General features: G+C 49.0%; 1 protein-coding gene across 1 annotated transcript in view; it reads right to left on the bottom strand.

Moving 5' to 3' along the window:
• POU2F3 (POU class 2 homeobox 3) overlaps positions 1 to 24,085 on the bottom strand; it is a 53,245-nt gene that overhangs the window by 20,071 nt on the left and 9,089 nt on the right. Inside the window, 1 exon segment of the mRNA XM_064732029.1 lies at positions 11,574 to 11,608. Coding sequence (XP_064588099.1) covers positions 11,574 to 11,608 — 35 coding nt within the window.

The following is a 24,085-nucleotide window of genomic DNA, read 5'->3' as shown; positions in this document are numbered from 1 at the left end:
CCACTGAATTTTACTCAGAAAAAAATAACAGGAAAGCGGGAAATTTTAAGGAAAGCAACCCGGTTTGGTGGAAGCTTCATTGCCCATGCCAAGGAATCTTCCAACCTGAACCATCCCATGGAAAAAACGAGCAGGGCAAAGAGCAGGACCTGCAAATGCCCACGGCTGGGGTGAGGCGTGGGGGCTCTTGGCTGTGAACCTCCAGCACCTTCCTCCCTTTGGGGCCCGAGGGGAGGCCCAGGGCAGGGCTGGGAGCAGGTAACGGCAGCTGCAGGCACGGGAGCTCCCCTGGGCCAGGGCAGGAATCACACTTGCAAATCTCAAGTGGATGTTTGGATGTTTTCACAGCCTCGAAACAGGGTCAGCCCCCGAGCAAACGGAACGAAAAACACAGGAAGGGTGACTGGCTGCAAAAGAGAGAGTCCCTTCCGAAGTTGGCTTGAACAGCTGCAAGGATGGATGGTTTCTTACCTATCTCTGGCCTAAACACAAAAACAAAAAGCAAAACAAACTAAGAAACACATTGAGGGTGATGGAAAATGATCAAAGCTCCGGAGCCCGCTTGCGTAACTGATTTGTGGAAGGTGTTTCATAAACATTTCATAAGAAGGAGAATTATGAAGAAAACATCTCCCAACCTGCCTGCAATTACTGCACAAACTCTTCCTTACCAGTAGGAAGAAGGGGAGAGGAAAAAAAAAAAAAAAAAAAAAGAGAAAGGTACATCTGTTTTGTAACTGATCTGTGAACTTCTGGCAAAGGCTCGGCTCGTGAAAACATCCTGCAGACATCTTGGAGAGCTGGGGAAAACTGGGAAATTGGGAAGAGCAGCTCTGCTTGAATTCCCTTCAGATTCCATGGGCTGGTGGTTGGATCCCACTGGCTGGGCTGGAGCCCTCCATGGGGAATCCCAGTTTAGGGATAATCTCAATGTCTTCCCCATCTATCAAAGCCCAGAACCCTCCTTGGGATGAACTGGTGTGACACACACAGTGCTCCATCATCCTCCTCACTCAGCCACCAATTCAGAGCCTCCAATCCTCTCCCAAATCCAGGTCTGGATCTCTCCTACCCAAGCCCTGGCAGCCCTCTCCTCACCAGTTATCAGGCAGGAACCACATCAGTGGGAGATGCAGACACCCCCATTTGTTGTGAAGCTCCTATTTAGCCAGTGACCTCTTTGAAACGCACTTATCTGCCTCCACATCTGCCTTATCTCGCAGTCAGAGCCGAGTTTGGGAGTTTGACTCACTCTCAGCCCTGCAGAGCAGAGGGGAGAGGAGGATCAGGTGCACACAGAGGGTCTGGAGCACCCAGAGAAGGAACAGCTCTGAGTCACCCCAAAACGCTTTGAGTCACCCCAAAGTGCTCCTGAGCACGGCAGGGCTGCCTCAAGCTGCCCCAAAACCCTTTGCCTGGGGCTCAGGGAGGAGGATTTAAGCTGGAAACAGGAATTAAGCTGGATCTGAGGCTCCTGCAGCTCCCTGAGCCTTCCCACCTTGGGATGGCGTAAGCGCTCCGCCGTGAATTACCCGCACACGTGGGCCCCATAAAATAAAAAACACACTAATAATAAATTATGGCAATAATAATAGTAGTAATAATGGGGTTGCAATTACTATTTCCACATGTACTATCCTGCACATACAGCAGGGATTAACAGCCACCTGGAAAGAAGGCAGGAAACCTTTATGTCAGTGCCACGATATTCACCCTGCAACGTTTATATCCCGCTGAAAGCTGGGAATTTTTGGAAGCTGTCAGCGTGACGGAAAGGAATTCAGCGTGGGATCAACTCCCAGACTGTCCTAAAGCTCAGCCATGGCAAATTCAAATGCAACCCCAAACCTCAGCACACCTGCATCGCCCTCCACGAGGCCTTTGAGTTTATTAATTGAGCTGAGATCTGATAGGGTTTGTCCTCAGCTTCAGCTTGGGATGGAAATGGCTGAGCTGGAGTCAAGGTAAGGGTGGGAAGGCAAAACTTTGGGAGCAGCCAAGCTGCACGCTCGACAGGAGAAAACAAACACAACCACAGGCTGCTCTTGTGGGCTCTCTGATACAGCTCTTCCCTGGAATTTTTGCTTCCAAACAAACAGGGAAGAGAGAGAAGTCATCCCCGCTTTGCTGTGCTGAACCTCAAATGCTCACCTGTGGCGCAGGGAGAGGAGAAGCACAGCAGAGGTGGGAAGAGCACCTGCCCTGCCTGGCCACGCTCAGGGTGACACCTGCTCAGGTGGGAGGCTCCTGGCCAGGACCCCACTGAGCCTCTGGGTGCTCTCAGGAGCACACAACTGCTGGAAAAACACTGAAAAATCAACTTACAGCAGCTTCCCTCTCAGCAGGGATACCCAGGCACGTGGTACCTTCCCTGTGGGCATCCCAAACTGGGAGCATTTAACAGGAGATGCCTTTTCTTGATCACAGTGGGCAGAACCTCCACTCAAAGCATGGGAAATGGGATCTGCCCATGGATCCAGCCCGTCCAGATCCCTCTGCAGAGCCTTCCTGCCCTCCAGCAGATGAACACTCCCACCCAGCTTGGTGACATCTCCCAACTTGATCATTGATCATTTATCAGATCACTGATAAAGACATTGATAAGAGCTGCCCCCAGTCCTGAGCTCTGGGGAACTCCACTCATGACTGGATGCCAGGAAGGCACAACTATTCCCCATCACTCCATGGTCCACCCATAACTTCATTGCACATGATGCAATACACATTTAAAACTCGGCCTAAAATTTTGGGAATTTATTTGGTTCGTGTGTCATTCTTTAAAAATAACTTGTGGAACCTGATGTCCGAAAAAGCAACTATTCAATCACTGTAAAATTGAAAAAATGTTTGAGGCATCTTAATTTGAATATTTTACGATGAAGCATCATTTCCCACCATCAAGGCTGGGATTTCTGCCCTGTCTCCCTGCCAGGGCTCCCCCAGCCCTCTGTGGGTTGCAGCACTGCTCCCTGCACCTCTCTCTCTCCACATTTCACTTGCCCAACTCCCAAACCTCTCCAGAACTCCACCTCTGCCTACACCTCCGTGCTTATCTGCTCTGCTCCCACCCTGGGCTGCATCCCTGCCCCTTTCCTTATCACCCTGATTTCACACACACCACTCCATGGCTGCTCCCCTGCCCTCCTGCAAGCTCACACAGGTCCCCTGGAGCCTGAGCACGTTCCTGCTCCTCTCCAAATTTGCCTTATTGGGATTTTCTGCGCTGAGAATCTGCCCTGTATGAAAAATATTTTTTTAATTTTAATTTTTTTTTCCATGCATCCCTTGCCCATGGGGAGAAATCTCTGCCTTCTGCAAACACCTGGCTCTGTGTGGGTGTCCCTGGATTAATCACCTATGGGGACAGTGCCCACGCTGCCCTTGGGTGGGGACACAGTCCCCAGCACATTTTAGGGGGAATTAGCTCAGAATCAGGCTGGGGCTGGCTCCATCCCAGTTCCACAGCCTCTCCTGCTGGTCCCTGGCACTGTTTGGCACTGGGAGCTGTCACAGGAGAAGAGCAGAAAATTGCAATAATAACCACACCAAGAAGTGCAATTAAGAGAGAAAGGGAGAGTGAGGAAGAAGATGGGAAAGTGAGGAAGATGGGAGAGTGAGGAAGAAGACAGGAGAGCATCACACAGGGTTTCATTTTGTCTGTAGGGATGAAGTCCAAGGTTTGGGGGAGCTCAGAGCCAGCTCTCAGCTCCCAACCCCATGAATTCCATGGGCTGGGGAAGCAGCCAGGAGGGTCCCTGGTGGATAAACCAATTGATCCAACAGGGAACGCCTCTGAGGAGGGAGAAAATGCTGGATAAACCCACAGGGAGCATCTATGAGGAGGGAGAAAATGCTGGATAAACCCACAGGGAGCATCTATGAGGAGGGAGAAAATGCTGGATAAACCCATTGATCCAGGACGGTCCCTGCTGGATAAACCCATTGATCCCACAAGGAGAACATCTGGGGAGGGAGAAAATGCCCTTGGATGTCCAAAATTAGAGGACTTGCTGGGATCACAACACCCTCCCCTCACTGTGCTGGTGCAGGACAGGTACAGAGCCCCACCCGGGCTGGCTGGTGCAGGTTTGGGGGGAATTCTTGGAGCTCAGCAGATGAAAGGGCTCCAAGGACTCCGAGTCCTTCTCCTCATTAGTGGTGACTCCCTGGGAGTCACATCCAGCACAGCATTTTGTGCCACCCAACCCTCAAAAAAGGTGCTGGGCCACCTGGGTTGTGACAGCCCTGCCCTGGGCTGAGTTTCTGCTGTGGAAAACAAGTTTTGTGACCCTTCAGAGAGATCCATGACACTGGGGCTTGTCCCTGGTGAGCACAGAAAGCGTTTCCTGAAGGATGAGCAGGGAATTTGCACAAAGATCTCTGACAGAGCTGGAGCAGGGAATTTGCACAAAGACCTCTGACAGAGCTGGAGCAGGGAATTTGCACAAAGCTCTCTGGCTCTCCCTCTCAGGCAGATCTGGAGCAGCTGTTCCAGGTGTTTTGCCAAGCAAACAGGTGCAGGAACCGCGTTGTAAATGGAGTTTGCCCTTTAAAAGCAGGAGTTTGGGAACGGACTGCAGCTGGATGTTAAGGAACAGATAAAATGCAGCCAGCTCTGGGCTGCTGTCAACAAATTAATTCAGTGGTTTCAGTCCATCTCCTGAGAAAAACAATTAAAACAGCCAAATCCTCGCTCCTAATTGCATCCCCCTTTCCCTCACAATTCCCCTGGCCTGTTTGGGAGTTCATTCCCAGCAAACTCAGAACAAACCCAGCCTGAAGAAGGGGTTCCTCTGCATATCTGTCCTAAGCAAAGCAGGGCCAGATTTAGGCACAGAGGACTTTCCCTGGAGCCAGGGCTTTCTCTCTGATGCTTTCCCAAAGGGCTGCATCTCAATGAGGAGCCTGCACACAAACAAATTTATGCAATCAGCCTGTCCCTAGGACAGAGCAGGGAGACTTCAAAAGGGAAAGGCCAGGGCAGAGCTGAGCTTAGATCCAGTGTCAGGCCCTGATTTCCAGCCAGGGGAGGCTCAAGAGATGAAAAGCAGATGCAAGAACTTAGGCTGATGCCCTGGGGCAACGGGGAGAAGAGAGAGTGAAATCTGAATTGATCCCCAGAGGGGAGAAGGAAGCAGGATGTGAACCTCCCCTTGAGAGGAGGGCAAAACAGGGCTGGGATGGAAATGTGGAGGGCAGACTGAAACCTGAGCTACCCAAGCAGGAACAGCAATGACATCCAGGGAGCACATGGGAGCAGGGGGAGGTGGGAATGAGAAACGATGAGAGAGATCCCCGGCGGGGAGGGAAGCCCTGGTGCAGTGAAATTAAATGTGCAGGGAGTTTTGCATCCCAGATATTAATAACAAACTACCCAGCGAGCTGGGCCCTCCTGTGCACCTTCAAAAGGATGGAGGGGAGGAAGAACTTGTCTGTGGTTGAGCACAAGACGATGAATCAGAGGATGGGAGTCCAGAACCCAGCTCTGAGCAGGGCCCTGGGTTTCAATGCAGCCCAATGTCCAGGGGCAAGTGGCCCACGAAGCATCCCCTGATCCCAGGTGCAATGACAGAGCTCAGCATCCCTGGGAAAGGCCGGGCTGTGTCTGCAGGACTCCTCCCCACCTCGCACCGGCACCAGGGATGCTGAGCCCATTAGCAAAGAGCCCTCAGACGTGTGGGTGGAAGGTACCAAATGAGGTCAGGGCGCTCATTAATGGCACTGAAAAGGGATTTTCACATCTCAGTTTGCCCACTTTGAATCTCTCACATCACATGTGTGCCTACAGGACATCAGCTGTGGAGCCCTGAGATAACTCACCCTGCTGCCTCAAAGCTGGAAACCCCACACAAAGCTCCAAAATTAAAGTTTCTTTGGGCAAGGACTGTCAGATGTGAAGAGAAGAGGGAGAAGAGTTAGACAAGGAGGTCCTGAGGGGAAGGAATTCCTTCAGCACTTCCTGTAAAAACTCACGCAAAGCTCCAAAATTAAAGGTTTTTTGGGCAAGGACTGTCAGATGTGAACAGGGAAAGGAGCTTTAGACAGGGAACTCCTTCAGCACCTCCCGTGAAACCTCACACAAAGCTCCAAAATTAAAGTTTCTTTGGGCAAGGACTGTCAGATATGAAGAGAGCAGGGAGAGGAGTTAGACAGGGAGGTTCTGAGGGTAGGGAATCCCTTCAGCACCTCCCGTGAAACCTCACACAAAGCTCCAAAATTAAAGTTTCTTTGGGCAAGGACTGTCAGATATGAAGAGAGCAGGGAGAGGAGTTAGGGAACCCCTTCAGCACCTCCTGTGAAACCTCACACAAAGCTCCAAAATTAAAGTTTCTTTAGGCCAGGATTGTCAGATGTGAACAGAGCAGGGAGAGAGTTAGACAGGGAGGTTCTGAGGGGAGGGAATCCCTTCAGCACCTCCTGTAAAACCTCACACAAAGCTCCAAAATTAGTTTTTTTTGGGCCAGGACTGTCAGATATGAACAGAGGGAGAGGAGTTAGACAGGGAACCCCTTCAGCACCTCCTGAGAGAGCAGGGCAGGAACACACAGGATGCTTGACCTGCTTTTAGAAAGGAAGAATTTTCACCAGACCCAGCTGGAAAGGCTTTCTAGGAAGCCTGTTGGAAATCCATATCCTCACTCCATCCCCTGACTGGGGTGAGCCAAAGGCAGCAAAGAACAGGAATAAAGAACCAGCACTAAAACCGAAGCTGGGCTCTGCTCAGGCACCTCAGAGCCTGCCTGTCTGTCCTAAACTCTGTCAGATCTCCCAGCCAGATCAGCTTCAGATTGATGTGATTGATGATAATGACAGGTTTGACAAACAAATGACAGCCTGTCCTGCAGGGTCAGCCTTTTGCTGGCATGAAAAGTGCCTGGCACATTTGGGTAGGGAGCAGGGGCAGACCCTGCCCAGCTCTGCTCACACAAAAACCTGTGAGCTTCATTTCAAGATGGACAAAAACCTGTCAGCATAATTTCAAGGGGGACATTTCCCCTCCCAGCTCTAGAGAGCAGGGAATATGGAAACCCAGGGCACCACAGGGAATTTTTCTGTGTCTGCTCTGGGGTGCCCTCACCCCCAGGGCAGCACTGATTTTGACCCTCATTCATGGAGAAAGTTTCCTAAAGACTTCAAGTTATACCAGAATCCACAAAAGTGTGAAATTTAGAGATTATAGAGAGAAATTTAGATTATAGAGAGTAGCGTAGGTGTATCACTTGGTGAGAAATTGAAGTTTTGGGATTTTTAGTGTGCTGTGGATGGAAGCAAGATGGAGGGCACAGGGTGTTGTCCTGGGTTTCTTCTTCATGGGTTTGGTGGGATTTTGTAATTAGGCAAAAAAGTCCACATTGCAGCTCTTTGGGATCAGTTATTGGGTTAAAAGGGAAAATAATCCAGGTGTCAGTTCTTAATTCGATATTTTAGTCTTAAAAGACCTTGGAACAAGAGATTGTTGCCATTTTGTGCCTTGCTGCAGAACTCATGGTTGTGAGGCTGTTTCACTGATAAGAAATAATAAATAAACACCTGAGTCCAAACATGAATTACTGTCCCAAGAGCCTTCAATCCAGAGAAACAAGGGAGAGCTTGAGGAGCTCTCATTCCCTCCCTGGAAGGAGGAGAGCTGATGCTGCATTCCTCCCTGGACCAGCAAGGGGCTGCCATTGTCCTGCATTGCCCTGATTCTCTGCATAGAATGCAGCTGCGCATTGCCCTCCTGCAGCTGTGCATTGCCCTCCTGCAGCTGTGCATTCTCCTAATTCCCTGCACAGAATGCAGCTGTGCATTGCCCTCATTCCCTGCACAGAATGCAGCTGTGCATTGCCCTCCTGCAGCAGTGCATGGATGCAGCTGTGCATTGTCCCCATTCCCTGCACAGAATGCAGCTGTGCATTGCCCTCCTGCAGCTGTGCATTCTCCTAATTCCCTGCACAGAATGCAGCTGTGCATTCTCCTCCTGCAGCAGTGCATGGATGCAGCTGTGCATTGCCCTCCTGCAGCTGTGCATTGTCCCCATTCCCTGCACAGAATGCAGCTGTGCATTGCCCTCCTGCAGCAGTGCATGGATGCAGCTGTGCATTGCCCTCCTGCAGCAGTGCATTGTCCCCATTCCCTGCACAGAATGCAGCTGTGCATTGCCCTCCTGCAGCTGTGCATTGTCCCCATTCCCTGCACAGAATGCAGCTGTGCATTGCCCTCCTGCAGCTGTGCATGGATGCAGCTGTGCATTGTCCTGCAGCATGGCTGCACAGCTCCCTGAGCCGGGCTCAGCCCTCACACCACTCACACAAGCCCTGGCACCTCCCAAAACCATCAGCCCTGCATCCCTGTGCGCTCCCCAGCCCGATCCCAGGGCTCAGCTCCAGACACCTGGCTCTGCACAGCAGCTACAGAAACAAACACAAACAATCCTGAATTTCCTACAGGGGAATCCAACCCCAGCAGAGACCGCAGCACCTGGGCAGGATCAGCTCCCGTTGCAGCACTCCCAGCCCTCATCCTGCTCCCCAATTTGAGGCAATTTTCCCCATTTTCACTCAGATCTGTCCCTGGCCACCATCCCAGCCCGTCAGCAGGCAGATGATGTCCCCGTGCAGGCTGCCAGCAGCGAAGGTGAAAGTTTATTGCTGCGCCTTTGCATTTCCCTGGCCATAAACAGGAAACAAGCAGCATTAGACTCGCTAAATAAAAAAAAAAAAGCCAAACCAGATAGGCAAGGCTGAAGATGCTGCTTTTTCCATCCACACCCTTTCCCCTCTCATTCACATACAAATTACTGTTGCATCCAGGTGGGAGGAGAGTTTGAAGAAGGGGAGGGAAAGGGGGGGAGAGCAGAGATGTTTGCCAAATAGGCTGAGGGATCAGAGGCAGCTTTCTCATAAAGCACAGGGCTGACCCACAAACTGCTCGAAAAACCTCAAAATCCACAAGAGTTTCCCTCCCTGCCCCGTTTGCAGGGTGAGAGCAGCCCCAGCAGGGAATTGGGAGGCAGGTTTGGGGTCTAACCAGGTCACTCCACCCTTCCCATCCCGCCTGGAGCGCAACTCGGCAGGCAGGGAGGGAGGGAAGCAGACCTGAAATGTAGGCCATCTACAAAGGCTGGGGGAGAGGCTTAAACGATGTGAGATTTATGATCTTCAAAGTGATTAGAGCCCAGCACTCCAAATAAAGGCAAAGAGAGCTCCTGCAGTCAGTTTGGAGTTGGGTTTCAAACCATCCTGCCCTGGCTTCGGTTTGAAAACTTGAATTGCAAGCTAACGAAAAAGAAAAACCCATCCAAAACCAACCTCAAACCCCAAACCAAATTAAAAAACCCACCAACCTCCACCCCTAATGAAAGAGCGCAGCACCTGATTTTACATGAAAACACTTTGATATTTCCAGCTCTCCTCTCTTCCTTTTTTCTCATCATTTGAAATCTATTTGCTGAATTGAGGATGAATTCAGCAACAGCTGAGGTCAACCCTAAATGTGAGTGTGGAGCCCGTGTGCATTTGGGCTCCTGCTCGTTTAGGAGAACAATTTAAAATAATAATTATTATTTTAAATAACAATACTTTCAAATAGCAATTATTATTTTAAATAATAACGATTTAAAATCACTCTGCCCATGGCCTTGGGAGGGCCAAGAGAGGGAGACAAAGAGCCTTGCACGGCTCTGTGTCCACTCAGGGATTGTTCCATCCCATCCCTGGCATCACTGCAAACCCCTGGGTGGGCTCTGGGCAGTCAGAGCAGATTAGAAATAAAATAAAATAAAATAATAAAACCATCTCATTCAGAACCTTTTGCTTTTTAAGCCCTAAATCCCCAGCTAAGTTGGCTACTCAGTTACACAGACAAGCTGGAATAAATGAATTGGATTTTATGGCGGAGTTTTGGTGGAAGGAGGAAAATAAAAGTGGAAATGCTGCAAAAAATAAAAAACAAACAAAAAACCCCAAAAAACAAAACAAAACCAAACCCCCCAAAAAAACCCAACAAACCACCTCCAAAAAACCAAAGAAACACAAAAAAACAAAAAGCCCCAAAAATAACACCAAAAAAAGCCCCAAAAAACTCAAAACAACAACAACAAAAAAATCCCCCCAAAAACACTGAAATAAAACTGAATGTAAACCCACAATTTCTTTTTAGGAGGAGGATATTTCTACTGCCTGCAAACCTGGCTGCCCCCACAACTTCCCCAGCATCCCTGGCTCAGACCAGCAATGGCTGTAACTCAGCCCTGCTCCATCACCTTTCCTCAAAAGGAAATTATTATTATAAACTAAATTATATCATAAATATAAATAATAAATGATATAATAAAGGTTGGATCCTGGCTGGAGCCTTCTCCCTGCTCTGGGCTGCAGACACACAGAGCTTTTTGTCTGCAGCTGGGGATTCCAAACTCCTGGAAGATGGCTGAGCGTGTCAGGACACCTTTGGTAGGAAAAGGGAGACCCACCCAGAGCTGCAGCAGCCAAAGCAAACAAACAAACAGAGCTGGGGCTGACATTTGTCACTGCACTGCCACCAAGGCAAGCTGGAGGCACAAAAAGCCACGTGGGGAAGGTGCTGCTGCTCACAGGGAGCTTTTGGGAAGGGTTGGAGCCCTGGGATTTGGGGGAGATGCAGAAGGGAACAGGATCAGCCTTCAGTCTGTGCATGGAGCTGCAGCCCCTTGTGCATCCCAGCTCTCATCCTGCAGCAGGGCAGGGCTGGGTCTCCAGGCTCCTCTTGGCCTTTCAGAGAGCATTTTCCTAAAATTTCAGGATGATTTGGACTGGAAGGAGCCTTAAATCTCCTTCTCAAAGCTCATCCCATCCCAGCCCTGCCATGGCAGGGACACCTCCCACTGCCCCAGGCTGCTCCAAACCCAAAGTCCAACCTGGATTTGGGCACTGCCAGGGATGCAGGGGCAACCACAGCTCTGCTCCCCCCAAGGGCTCCAGAGAGCTGTCACCTCCTGATGTGACACTCAGGGATTTTCAGAGCCATACAGGCACTCAGGGAGCCAGGGAATTCTTTCATCTGGACAAAGCAGCACCCACAGCAGGGCCACGGCCCCTCAGCTGCTCTTTCTGCAATCGGGGTTTGCTTGCCCCATATTTTATCTGCTGACTTGCAGACAGGAATTTGACTCCAAAACCTCCCACCAGCTCATTTTTGGTGCTGGCTGACACTCCTGAGGCAGCCCCCGGCCTTTGTCTCTGCCCACCATGGTGCTGCCACTGTCCCAGCACTTTGGGGATGGATTTGTACCCTTGCCACCATCACTGAGGTGCTTTTAGTTTCTAAATAATGATCTAAAAAACTGTAAAAGCCAGGAAACCCCTCGAGCAAATGGTCATTTTTAGGAACTCCATAATTAGCTGAACTTTTATAAATTAGGGAGAGGGAAAGCAGAGGTGCAATCTGTCATTGTATCCCACAAGGGGAACTGGGAAAAAATTCTGTGGGTTTTTTTCTGACCTAACAGTTTTTATCTCTTTGCAGCATGATGAGCAAATAAAAAAAACAGCCATTCCAGAAAGGGAGAAAATAAAAATAAATAAAAAATTAAAAGCAGACAGGGAGCATCTTACCTGCCTGTTAAAGTCCAGCCCATTCTGTTCATTCCCTAGAAGGAAACAAAGAGAAAAACATCTCAGTGTTAATGACAGCACTGGTGGGAGCTTTCCAGAACTTGGGACACACATAAGCAAAAAATTGGCCCTGGAAGAGCAGGGAGAGGAGAAGGAGGGTGCAGAAATGGAAGGATGAAGGCTCCTGCAGCATTTAGGTGGTGCCAGCCTTTTTGCTGAGAGATAATGAAAGTGTTCCTGCCTGGGAGATAGCTGGCCAAGGGTGGGGGAAATCACGAGGGAGATTCCAGCAGAGGTGAGCTGGAGGACATCACAAAGGCGCAGGGGAGCCCAGGGCTAAGTGTGGGAAAGGCCAGCAGGGAGGTGGCCAGGGCTGCTCACCCAGGACCTTCAGGAACTGGGTAATTGTGGCTACCTGGAGGAACACAGGGTGCCGTGGGGTTGCGCTCCAGAGGCGTCTCCTTGATTCCAAAAGAGATTGGCAGGCACAGGGGGGAAGAAAAAAATCAGACAGGTCCCAGCCTGAAGGTACCGCACAGGCCCTCACTCATTCCCCTTTGATGATAAACATCCCCCCCCCTCCCCATCACACCTGCCAAATTCATCAAGAACATCACAGAGCAAAGGTTGTGCTCCCCACAGATCCTGTTGAATGCTGGAAGGGATTCCACGAAGCTCTGGAGCTGCAGAGGCAACCCCAAGACACCCCTTCGTTCCCCAGGCCTTTCCTTTCATTCCCCAGGCCTTTCCCTTCACAATCCCCAGGCCTTTCCCTGCCAGTCCAGCCCAGCTTGTGATAAAGGGCCTGGAATTGTTCACATCCCACTGGCACAAGCCCCCAGGCCTCCTGCTTTTTTTCCAGGATAACCTTCCCCACAAAGCAGAGCCCTGGGATCTGATCAAGCTCCAACACATTTTCCAGCAGTTCAGGGCTCCTGCAAAGAGCTGTGCAGGCAGGAGGGCAAATCCAGCTCTGCTATGGACTTTCCTCAGCCGAACAAGCCCTTTTTCCTTTCCCAGCACACATTTTTCCATGCACAGAGCATTCCCAGGTGAATCAGCCTGGATCCTGAGGGGGAGTGTGCTTGGTACAATTATCCACGGATGGCAAAACATTGGAGAGTCAGGGATAACAGAGCTTGGTGGCTGCTCTCTAGAAACAGCCCTGGAGATTTAATCTGGGACGTTTAAAAAGCACTGGCTGTGGAAACAGAGCTGTGGGACTGTGCTGTGGAGCAGGGCCATGGCAGAATGAGCTGCTGCCCCCTCAGCTTGACATCTGCTCACCCTCTGCACCTCAACCAGCTCTGAGCTTCCCCCAATCTGAAATCTCCTCACCATCCACACCCCAAACAGATCTGAGCTTCTCCCCCAGTTTGAGATCTCCATTTCCTCACCCCCTGCACCCCAACCCTCAATTTGAAATCTCACCATCCACACCTCAACCAGTTCTGATCTTCTCCCCAGTCTGAAATCTCCTCACCATCCACACCCCAACCAGCTCTCAGCTGCCCCCCCAGTCTGAGATCTCCATCTCCTCACCCTCTGCACCTCAACCAGCTCTGAGGTGCCTCCCCAATGCTAAAATCTTCTCCATCTCCTCAATCCCTGCACCCCATCCAGCTCTGAGCTTTCCCCTCAATTTGAGATCTCCATTTCCTCACCCCCTGCTCCCCAACCCTCAATTTGAAATCTCCTCACCATCCACATCCCATCCAGCTCTGAGCTTCTCCCCCAGTTTGAAATCTCCCTGTCCTCATCCTCTGCTCCCCAACCTTCAATTTGAAATCTCCTCACCATCCACATCCCAACTGGATCTGACCTGCCCTGTCAATTTGAAATCTCCCTCTCGTCACCCTTTGCACCCCATCCCCTCTGAGCCCTCTCCCCAGCCTGACTGCATTTCTGCCCTGCTCTTCCTGCCTTCCCCTCCCACCCTGCTGTCTCCCTCCCCAATCCCAGCCCTTTATCTCTTTTCCCCGTGTAATTCCCTCGCTCCAACCCCCTCTGCTCCCTGTCCAGCTCTCTCCAGCTGCTCCCTCCCCAGGAATGGGGCTCATTCATTGCCTTCCAGCTCCATTCCAGCCCCAAAAGCCAAGGAGGGCACATCCAGCGATGGGAATGCTGATAGCGTTAATGGGTGATCACAATCAGCATCCACACACCTGAGCAGGACCGCGGGAGCATCTTCAAGGCCCGCAGTTTCTACCTTTGAAACCCCCACGGGGTGTGTGTGTGTGTGGGGGGGGGGTGTTTGATTCCATCTGCAGGCAGCAGCTGAAGGGGAGCAAAGCCAGCAGGGAAGGAGGAAATAAAAGTTCCCAGCTGCTAAAATAGAACAGGAAGGAAAAGGTAATCTCCGGGTTTCTTGGAGACAGGAGTTTCACTCGCGTTCAGCGGTGATGAGGCAAGATTCAAAGAGCTGCAGGGGAATCCCTGGTCCCAGTGAGTCACCAGCACTCACCCCAAAACTTGGAACCTGAGAGGAGCAGCTGGAATGGAGCTTCCTGCTCAGCCCCTCCACAGCACCTTCCTGCACAGATCCTGAATTCCCTGCTCACAATCCGACACCTTTCCTGAAAAATCTTTCTGAAAAATCCTTCTTGATTTTTCCTCCTGAGAAGCTGGGAGGCCTCAGGAACAAAATGTAAACAATGGTTATCTGCTGCTGTGGAATGCAACAGGTGCATCTGGGATTGGTCTCATGTGGTTGTTTCTAATTAATGGCCAATCACAGTCAGCTGGCTCGGACTCTCAGTCCAAGTCACAAACCTTTGTTATCATTTAATTCCTTTTCTACTCTTAGCCAGCCTTCTGATGAAATCCTTTCTTCTATTCTTTTAGTATAGTTTTAATGTAATATATATCATAAAACAATAAATCAGCCTTCTGAAACATGGAGTCAGATTCTCGTCTCTTCCCTCATCCAAGACCCCTGTGAACACTGGCACATTTCCCTGCACAGAATTTCCCTACACAGCCCCAAATCGTCCAGCACAGCATTTCCCCCCTCTCCTGCTTTTCCCTCCTTCCAGTTCAACCATGACACACTCAGACTTTTGCTTGTCCTCTACAAAAGTCACCCACAGCATCCTCCAAATTCCTGCAGATCAACATAAAGGGGATTTATGAGCCTTCCACCAGGAATTCTGTGCCAGATGGGCAAATACTCCAGAGCCTGGCACTCACTGGGGTGTCAGGGACAGACAGAAGGAGCAAGAGGCAGCTCCAGAGGCCGTTCCTGCCCTATCTGAGCCACCCATCTCCCTGGCACCAGTGGCCCTCTGGAGATGGCAATTCCTCCTGGCTGACTCCAAAGGGACCCAGGGGCAACCAGTTCAGCCTTAGATGTCCAAGAGGGAGAGATTTAAATCTGGGAGGGGTGATTTGTGCTGCCAGTGGTTATGTAAATGGGAGCTGGATACACAAATCACCAGTGTTTGGGCACAGATTTATTTCCAAACAAATCTGGTCTCTTTTTTTTTTTTTCCTTTTCTGTTTCAGTAAATGTAAGAGTCAAGTGATCGCAGTTCTGAGCCAAGGTTTGGGTGTGATAGGGATAACAACTCTCCTCTTTCAGTTGAGCTGTAACTTTCCTACAAATGCTTTATAAAAATAGCCTCAGCTTCCTCCCAGTTTCTGTCAACATCAGGACTCACACTGCAGCACTCATTCCTCTCCTTAAAGGAACGAGCTGTTCAAACAATCTGCACTTAAGATTTAATCTTTTCTAGCTCCAGGAGATAAAAAGAAAGAAAAGTGTAAGTGGCAGCAGATTCTCTCTGCTGCTGCAAACTGCCAGAACTCCTCTCATTTTCATGGAGCTTCAGCCCAGCCAACAACTTGAATTTTTTTTTTTTTTTTTTTTTTGCTGCACCAGCCAGATACAATGGCATCCAGAATCTGCTAGATCAGCCCTCCTCTTGCTGAAATTCCACGAGGCTGGGGAATAAATCCCTGTGTCGCAGACGTCTTTTATGGAAAATCCTTTCCTTAGGATTTTTCCTCCTGAGAAGCTGCGAGGCCTCAGGAACAAAATGTAAACATTGATTATCTCCCGCTGTGGAATGCAACAGGTGCATCTGTGATTGGTCTCATGTGGTTGTTTCTAATTAATGGCCAATCACAGCCCAGCTGGCTCAGACAGAGAGCCGAGACACAAACCTTTGTTATCGTTCCTTCCTATTCTATTCTTAGCCAGCCTTCTGATGAAATCTTTCCTTCTATTCTTTTAGTATAGTTTTAATGTAATATATTTCATAAAATAATAAATCAAGCCTTCTGAAACATGGAGTCAGATCCTCATCTCTTCCCTCACCCAAGAACCCCCGGGAACACCATCACATCCCTGGGATTTCAATGGGGAAAGGCAGCAATTCCCATCCCCAAGGCTTCACCCTGCTGCTCTGGGTGCCTGGAAAAGCAGAGATAAGCTCAGCTGGCTCCCCAAGCCAGCAGCCCAGGGTTGTGCAGCTCTCCTTGGTTCACCTGGCAGCTGTTTTGCATAGCCCTGGCATCAGATCTGCTGCGAGTTTGCCTGGGGAGGTTTCTCTGGGGATGGGCAGTTCCCCCCACCCCGCTGCCATTCCCTGGAAAAGGCAGGCACAGGGATGGATCCACGGGGAGCTGCAGAGCCAGTCCGGCCCTGCAGGATGAAAACAACCTCGTGGGGGAGAAGGAAAATCAGGGTGGCCTTCATCTTCACATGGGTCACCTGCAGGGAGTGACAGCAGCAGGGCTGATCCTGCACTCTGAGCTCAGCCTGGGCTCTGCAGGGACAGAGGGATGAGGAGGTGATTCCAGGAGGGATGAGGAGAGGATCCCTGCAAGGACAGGGGGATGAGGAGGTGGTTTCTGGAAGGACAGGAGGATGAGGAGAGGATCCTTGGAAGGACAGGAGGATGAGGAGGGGATTGATCCCTGGAGGTTCAGAGGATGAGGAGGGGATTGATCCTGAGGAGGGAATGAGGAGGGATCCTTGGAGGACAAGGGATGAGAGGGGATCCCTGCAGGATGGAAGGAGACAGAAGGGGATGAGGATGGGGAATCCCTGCAGGAAAGGGATGAGGATGAGGATGAACCCTGCAGAGGGGTGGATATCCCTGCAGGAATAGGGATGAGGAATAGATAGGGAGGAGGTGATCCCAGCCTGCAGCAGGTGTTGGGGAATTCCTGCAGGGATATTTGGGAGGAATATGGGAACAGCTGGGGAAGCAGGGCCAGGCAGACACCAGGCAGGGGGTTCAGCTGCCTGGGCTGAGATTCTGGAACTCTCAGGTGCCAATTGCTGCAGGCTCCCCTTGCAGCCCTGCAGAGGCAGCAGCAGCTTCCAGAGGGCAATTCTGGCCCTGAGATAGATGGCACAGGGATGAATCACCCTCTGCAGGTCCCTGCTCCTGCCTGGGGTGAGCAGCCTCAGAGCATCCAATATCTAAAATTCAGATTAATCTCACCTATCCTGGAGATTTTAGCACCCTGTCTGAAGGAGCAGAATCCATGGGAGATTGGCAGAGCAGGCTGGGTGCAGGGGGCATTTCTGATAAACTCATTCATTCCAATCTTTCACCTCAGACAAGGTGTGAATTTCAGAGATTGCCCAAGTGCTGGTAGAGAGAAGAGTGGTAATTACTGTAACTACAACCAGTACTTGTCCCACAAGCTGTAAATGAAGCCAAATGCTCACCTGCACTGAAGGAATGAGCAAAACAAGACATTCAGCACAAAATACTCCTCAGGATTTCCACTGGTTTTGGAAATTCAGGCTAAACCCAAGGCAGTGCCCTCACACTGCTGTTCCCAGCAGACACACCAGTGATTTCCCCAGTGCAGGGGGCATTTCAAGGGGTATTTCTGATAAATTCACTCCTTCCAATCTCTCACCTCAAACAAGGTGTGAAGTTCAGAGACTGCCCAAGTGCTGGTAGAGAGAAGAGTGGTAATTACTGTAACTATAACCAGTACTCTAAATGAAGCCAAATGCTCACCTGCACTGAAGGAATGAGCAAACCAAGACATTGAGCACAAAATACTCCTCAGGATTTCCACTGATTTTGGAAATTCAGGCAAAAACCAAGGCAGTGCCTTCAAGCTGCTGCTCCCAGCAGCCACACCAGTGATCTCCCCAGAGCCAGCAGGCAGCCCTGAGCTCTGGGACCTCCCTTAAATCACCCCCATGGATTGGCCACCCTGATTCCCTCCAGCTGCTGAGCAGGCACCAGGCAATTCCCTGGATTCCCACATGCCCTGCTGGGATGCTTGATGCTCCCAAGGCATCTTAAAAACTGCTTTTTAAAGTGTGAGCAGGATAGGGAGTTTCTGAGGCAGCCAGCTAGGGCTGCAGTTTTAATTTGCTCCAAAAACACAAAAACCTCCAAATCACCAGAGCATCTCCATGGGAAAGCCAGGGCTGGGGAGCAAAAGTGAATCTTGTGCTGACTCAGACAGCTCCAGACTCCAGGGGAAGCTTTCACTGAACACCCGAGAGCTTCATTTGGCTGCGAAGCCCTGGGTTACAGAAATGCCTTCCCTTTGTCAGCAGCGCCCCAGAGCAGCCCCTGTGCAGCCCCTTCGTGTGGGGCAGGCGAGGGGAGAGCAGGACAGCCAGTGTGGGAGACTTGGGCACCTTCCAGGAGGAAACCCGAGGGCAGCAGTTGTTCCCACGGAAAACATTTCACCTGCAGGTGCTGGGTGAGGGCAAGTCTCTTCTGCTAGACCAGAGGCAAGAGGCAGATCAGACCAGCTCTTCCTTTGCCCCTCTAATTCAAGTCAAACCAGCCTTTTGTTCCCCTTTCCCCTCCCCATCCTTTTTTATCCTCTTCCATAATGGGATGTTTAAGAAAAAAAAAAAAAAAAAAAAAGAAATAAAATAACCCAACCTCAAACCCTAATCACCTTCATTTGAATTTCAAATATCCCCCTCCTGGCCTCCCCCACGCCCCAACTGACTCGGAGCTGGGAATATGGAAATTTCTCCTGCTCGCCTTAAATGTGGCTGTGCTATGAAAATCATCAGCCCTATGCAAATCCTGAGCAGCCCCAATTGCCATGGCAACCAGCTGTTTCCAGCCCAACTGCTGCAGCTTTCATTTGCCAGGGACTTGTCCCGGGGCTGTGCATGGCTGCAGGGGGAAGAGAGCACAGGGATCCTGGAGGCTTTGAGGAAAGTTTCACGAGGGAGAGGGAGAGCCAGCCTTGGGGAGCAAAGGCGTAGCCCAGCGCTGAGCTCAGCGTGGGGCTGGGAGAGGCCAAGTTTCCTCAAAAGACTTTGGCCTGGCAAGCTGCTTCCAGCCTGACGTGAGGAGGGAACTGCAAACGGCAGGAGGAATGAAAGCTCCCAGGAAAAATATAAAACATGAAAAAAAGTAGACAAGGTGGGAGAGAGCACGGGCTGAGCAGCCCAATGTGCCATCCCTCACCTGTGCTGGTCCTCTCACCTGAGCTGGGGCTGACACAGAGGCCGGGACCTCCAAACCTATCCCAGCTTGATCCATCCTCTGGAAGGATCTGAGCTTGGAAGGATCTTTCCTTTGGGAGGATCCATCCTTTGGAAGGATCCATCCTTTGGAAATATCCATCATTTGGAAATATCCATCATTTGAAAGGATCCATCCTTTGGAAGGAGCCATCCTTTGGAAGATCCGTCCTTTGGGAGGATTCATCCTCTGGAAAGATCCATCCTTTGGAAAGATTCATCCTTTGGAATGAGCAATCCTTTGGAAGGAGCCGTCCTTTGGAAGGATCAGTCCTTTGAAAGGAGCCATCCTTTGGAAGGATCCATCCTCTGGGAGGATCCATCCTCTGGAAGGAGCCATCCTTTGGAAGGATCCATGCCCTTCCCCTCCAGCTCCCAGGCCCAGCCACAGAATTCACAAAATTCACAGAATCACAGAATTTACAGAACTCACAGAATTCACAGAATCACCGAGTTGGAAGAGACTTTCAAGATCATCGAGTTCAACCCAGCCCCAGCACCTCAACCAAACCCTGGTACCCAGTGCCACATCCAGGCTTTGTTAAACACACCCAGGGATGGAGACTCCATCACCTCCCTGGGCAGAACATTCCAGAACTTTATCACCCTTTCTGTAAAAAACTTTTTCCTGATATCCAACCTAAATTTCCCTTGGCACAGCCAATCCCCCCATCCCAGGTGATGCCTCAGGTTTGGCTTTTCTATTTTTCAGGTTCTGTGCTGCTTTAGTGTGTGGGTCTGGGTTCACATGAGGGGATGGTGAGCTCTGAGCACAGAGCAGGGAGACAAAACAATTCCTGCTCCAGCTGGGCACCAAGGACAAATGACCCAAATCTCAGCCCCAAGAACATAAACAATGGTGAATTTGAGAGAGAAAAACAAGCAGGGTGGGACTGGATGGGCTAAAGCTGGAATGGGACAATGAACTGCAAGGTGCAAATGGAGCAGAACTGATCCAAGGGAGAGACCCCGGGAGCGCTCGTGCATTTTGGGGCCATTTTGGGTTCACCTTGGGTTCCTTTTGTGACCATTTTGGGTTCATTTTGGGACCATTTTGGTTCATCTTGGGTGCATTTTGGGACCATTTTGGGTTCATTTTGGGACCATTTTGGTTCATCTTGGGTGCATTTTGGGGCATCTTGGGTTCCTTTTGTGACCATTTTGGGTCCATTTTGGGACCATTTTGGGACCATTTTTGTCCATCTTGGGTTCATTTTGGGACCATTTTGGTTCATGTTGGGTGCAGCCCTGGCTGGGCCCTTGTGCTGCCCAAGGTGGATCTATTGAGAATACCCGTTTAACAAATCCCTGCTTTATTCTTTAACTCTGTCTCTCCAAGACGCCCCAGGAGCCACCCAACCCTCCCCACACGTGTCCCACAGGGCACCCCACATCCCCCCTGAGCTGGGGTGCCCAGCACAGCCAGCCCTGCTGGCAGAGCCCAGCTCCCGGGGTTACAGGGTGGGGAGGGAAGATGCTGGGGCTGCCTGCAGCTATTCCCTTCCCCGTGGTTGTGTTTGAAGCGCTTCCCTATCGCCCTTTTTGTAAAAGCTTTGGCTTCCCCCCCATAGCCTCAACAGATGAAATCAAAGGGAAGTAGCTCTGCTTGGTGTAACCTGTTTTGATGGAGGAGATAACCGGGGAACAAGTGTCTGACACAAACAAACAGACAGACAGGGGCAAGTCCCACCTCAGCGTTCTGTTGCATCAGATATCAGCGCTTAGATAAACCACAAGAAGGGGGAGATCTCTGCCCTGGGGCTGCAGGACCAGGGGCGACACTCAGGCACTGCCAAGCCCCCACAGTTCCCATCAAAAAAATCAGCGAGAGGAGCTCGCTGGCATGGCTTTCATCAGTTGGGAAAAAAAAAAAAAAATAAAAAATAAAAAAGATGAAAAGAGCTCCCAGCCAAGCAGAAAACTCGCTGCTCTTCGTTACCCCCCATGGAGGCTCAGCACCGGTGCCAAGGCTTGGGATCAGGCAGGGAAAGGGGAAAATGAGCCGAAAACAGAGGGGTAATCCCTGCTCAGCCTGCCCTGCATCCCTGGGGTGATGGGGATGGCAAACCAACCCTCATGGGGGCAACTGGTGCCTGTCCCCCCTCGTATGATTTAAAAAATTCAGAGCTGAAGTTAAGGGAGGATTAATATTAATATACCCTTAGAAATTATGATTTTTTAAAATAATAGTTTGTAAAATGGCAACATTTCACTGTAACTGGTAGATGTGGTATCAAAAACTAATGAATTTCTGGAAAATGTCCTTTTTTAGAAGCCCTGCAACAGCCCCAGTGCCAAGGCTTGGGATCAGGCAGGGAAAAGGGAAAATGAGCCTAAAACCAGAGGGGTAATCCCTGCTCAGGCTGCCCTGCATCCCTGGGGTGATGGGGAAGGGAAACCAACCCTTGTTAGGGCAACTGGTGCCCATTCCCCCTCACACACGTGATCAAAAAAATTCAGAGCTGAGCAGTTAAGGGAGAGTTAATATTCACAGGGCTGGGCAGTGAGAACCCTTAGAAATTCTATTTTTGAAAATAAAATATTTTCTTTTTTTTAAAAGCCCTGCAACAGCCCCGGTGCCAAGGCTTGGGATCAGGCAGGGAAAAGGGAAAATTGGCCTAAAACCAGAGGGGTAATCCCTGCTCAGCCTGCCCTGCATCCCTGGGGTGATGGGGATGGCAAACCAACCCTTGTGGGGGCAACTGGTTCTCCATTGCACATATGATTAAAAAAATTCAGAGCAGAAGTTAAGGGAGGATTAATATCTGGGCAGTGAGAACCCTTAGAAATTCTATTTTTTAAAATAATAGTTTGTAAAACGGCAACATTTCATTGTAACTGGTAGATTTGGGATCAAAAACTAACGAATTTCTGGAAAATGTCCTTTTTTAGAAGCCCTGAAACTGCCAAGGCTTGGGATCAGGCAGGGAAAGGGGAAAAGAAGCCTAAAAGCAGAGGGGTAATCCTCTGATTAAATGATTAAAAAATTATTAAAAATGATGAATGCTTTAAAATTTCAGAGCCGAAGTAAAGGGAAGGTTAATATTCACAGGGCTGGGCAGTGAGAACCCTTAGAAATTCTATTTTTGAAAATAATTTTTGGAAAATAAAATATTTTCTTTTTTTGAAAGCCCTGCAACAGCCCCAGTGCCAAGGCTTGGGATCAGGCAGGGAAAAGGGAAAATGAGCCTAAAACCAGAGGGGTAATCCCTGCTCAGGCTGCCCTGCATCCCTGGGGTGATGGGGATGGCAAACCAACCCTTGTGGGGGCAACTGGTTCTCCATTGCACATAAGATTAAAAAAATTCAGAGCAGAAGTTAAGGGAGGATTAATATTTGGGCAGTGAGAACCCTTAGAAATTCTATTTTTTAAAATAATAGTTTGCAAAATGGCAACATTTCACTGTAACTGGTAGATTTGGGATCAAAAACTAACGAATTTCTGGAAAATGTCCTTTTTTAGAAGCCCTGAAACTGCCAAGGCTTGGGATCAGGCAGGGAAAGGGGAAAAGAAGCCTAAAAGCAGAGGGGTAATCCTCTGATTAAATGATTAAAAAATTATTAAAAATGATGAATGCTTTAAAATTTCAGAGCTGAAGTAAAGGGAAGGTTAATATTCACAGGGCTGGGCAGTGAGAACCCTTAGAAATTCTATTTTTTAAAATAACAGTTTGTAAAATGGCAAAATTTCACTGTAACTAGTAGATTTGGGATCAAAAACCCACAAATTTCTAGAAAACATTTTTTTTTAAAAGCCCTGAAATATTTTCTGTGGAATTGGTATGGATTAAAAGAATTTAAAAAAAAAGAAAAAAACAGCACTGAGCTCTTCAAACCTCCTACGAAAGGCGAACGATTTTAACAATTTTCTCAAAAAAGAAAACCCCCCACAATTATTTCAAAGTAGAACAATGCCCCAAATTACCCTTTTTATTTTTTTTTTTCCCTTCTTCTAAGCCTGGAATTGGCGAGGATATGAAAGGATGAGATTGTGCCTCTGCTGCTGCCACTTCCCATCAGATCTTTGGGCATCACTTTTACATCAAGGGCTTGGTTTACAAAAGAATTTTGGTATTTAATTCCTTCATTTTTTTTCTTTTTATTTTCTTTTTTTTTTTTTTTTCAACTTCTTGGAGCCAGCCTGTATCTTTTAGTATGAAAAACCTTTTGGATATCTACACCTAGGAGGATTTCTAGGTGTACTATTAATTTCTAGGTGTAATATTAATTTCTAGGTGTAATATTAATTTGGTAAGAGATCTTTCCTTTTTGGGGGGAATGAGCTGTGTGGATTGGCTTAATTTGGTCGGAAATGTGAAATTTAATTAATGAGTCATCAGCAACCACTCTGAGCCTTTTCCCACATGAAGCAGGGAACCCAAACACAACATTATTTATAAATATTCCTCTAACAATGCCTGCAAAGGAGCACAAAACCTTTTTTTTTCTTTTTCATTCCATTTTTTTCAAGTTTAATTTTCTTTTTTTTTCAACTTCTTGCAGCCAGCCTGCATCTTTTAGTATGAAAAACCTTTTGGATATCTACATCTAGGAGGATCTCTAGGTGTAATATTAATTTCTAGGTGTAATATTAATTTCTAGGTGTAATATTAATTGCTAAGAGATCTTTCCTTTTTGGGGAGGAATGGGCTGTGTGGATTGGCTTAATTCGGTAGGAAATGGGAAATTTAATTAATGAGTCATCAGCAACCACTCTGAGCCTTTTCCCACATGAAGCAGGGAACCCAAACACAACATTATTTATAAATATTCCTCTAACAATGCCTGCAAAGGAGCACAAAACCTTTTTTTTTCTTTTTCATTCCATTTTTTTCAAGTTTAATTTTCTTTTTTTTTCAACTTCTTGGAGCCAGCCTGCATCCTTTAGTATGAAAAACCTTTGGGTATCTACACCTAAGAGGATTTCTAGGTGTAATATTAATTTCTAGGTGTAATATTAATTTGGTAAGAGATCTTTCCTTTTTGGGGGGGAATGAGCTGTGTGGATTGGCTTAATTTGGTCGGAAATGGGAAATTTAAT

Source organism: Zonotrichia leucophrys, chromosome 24 (genome assembly GCF_028769735.1).
Source record: "Zonotrichia leucophrys gambelii isolate GWCS_2022_RI chromosome 24, RI_Zleu_2.0, whole genome shotgun sequence".
NCBI lineage: Eukaryota > Metazoa > Chordata > Aves > Passeriformes > Passerellidae > Zonotrichia > Zonotrichia leucophrys.
This window is presented reverse-complemented; position numbering and strand designations above follow the sequence as displayed.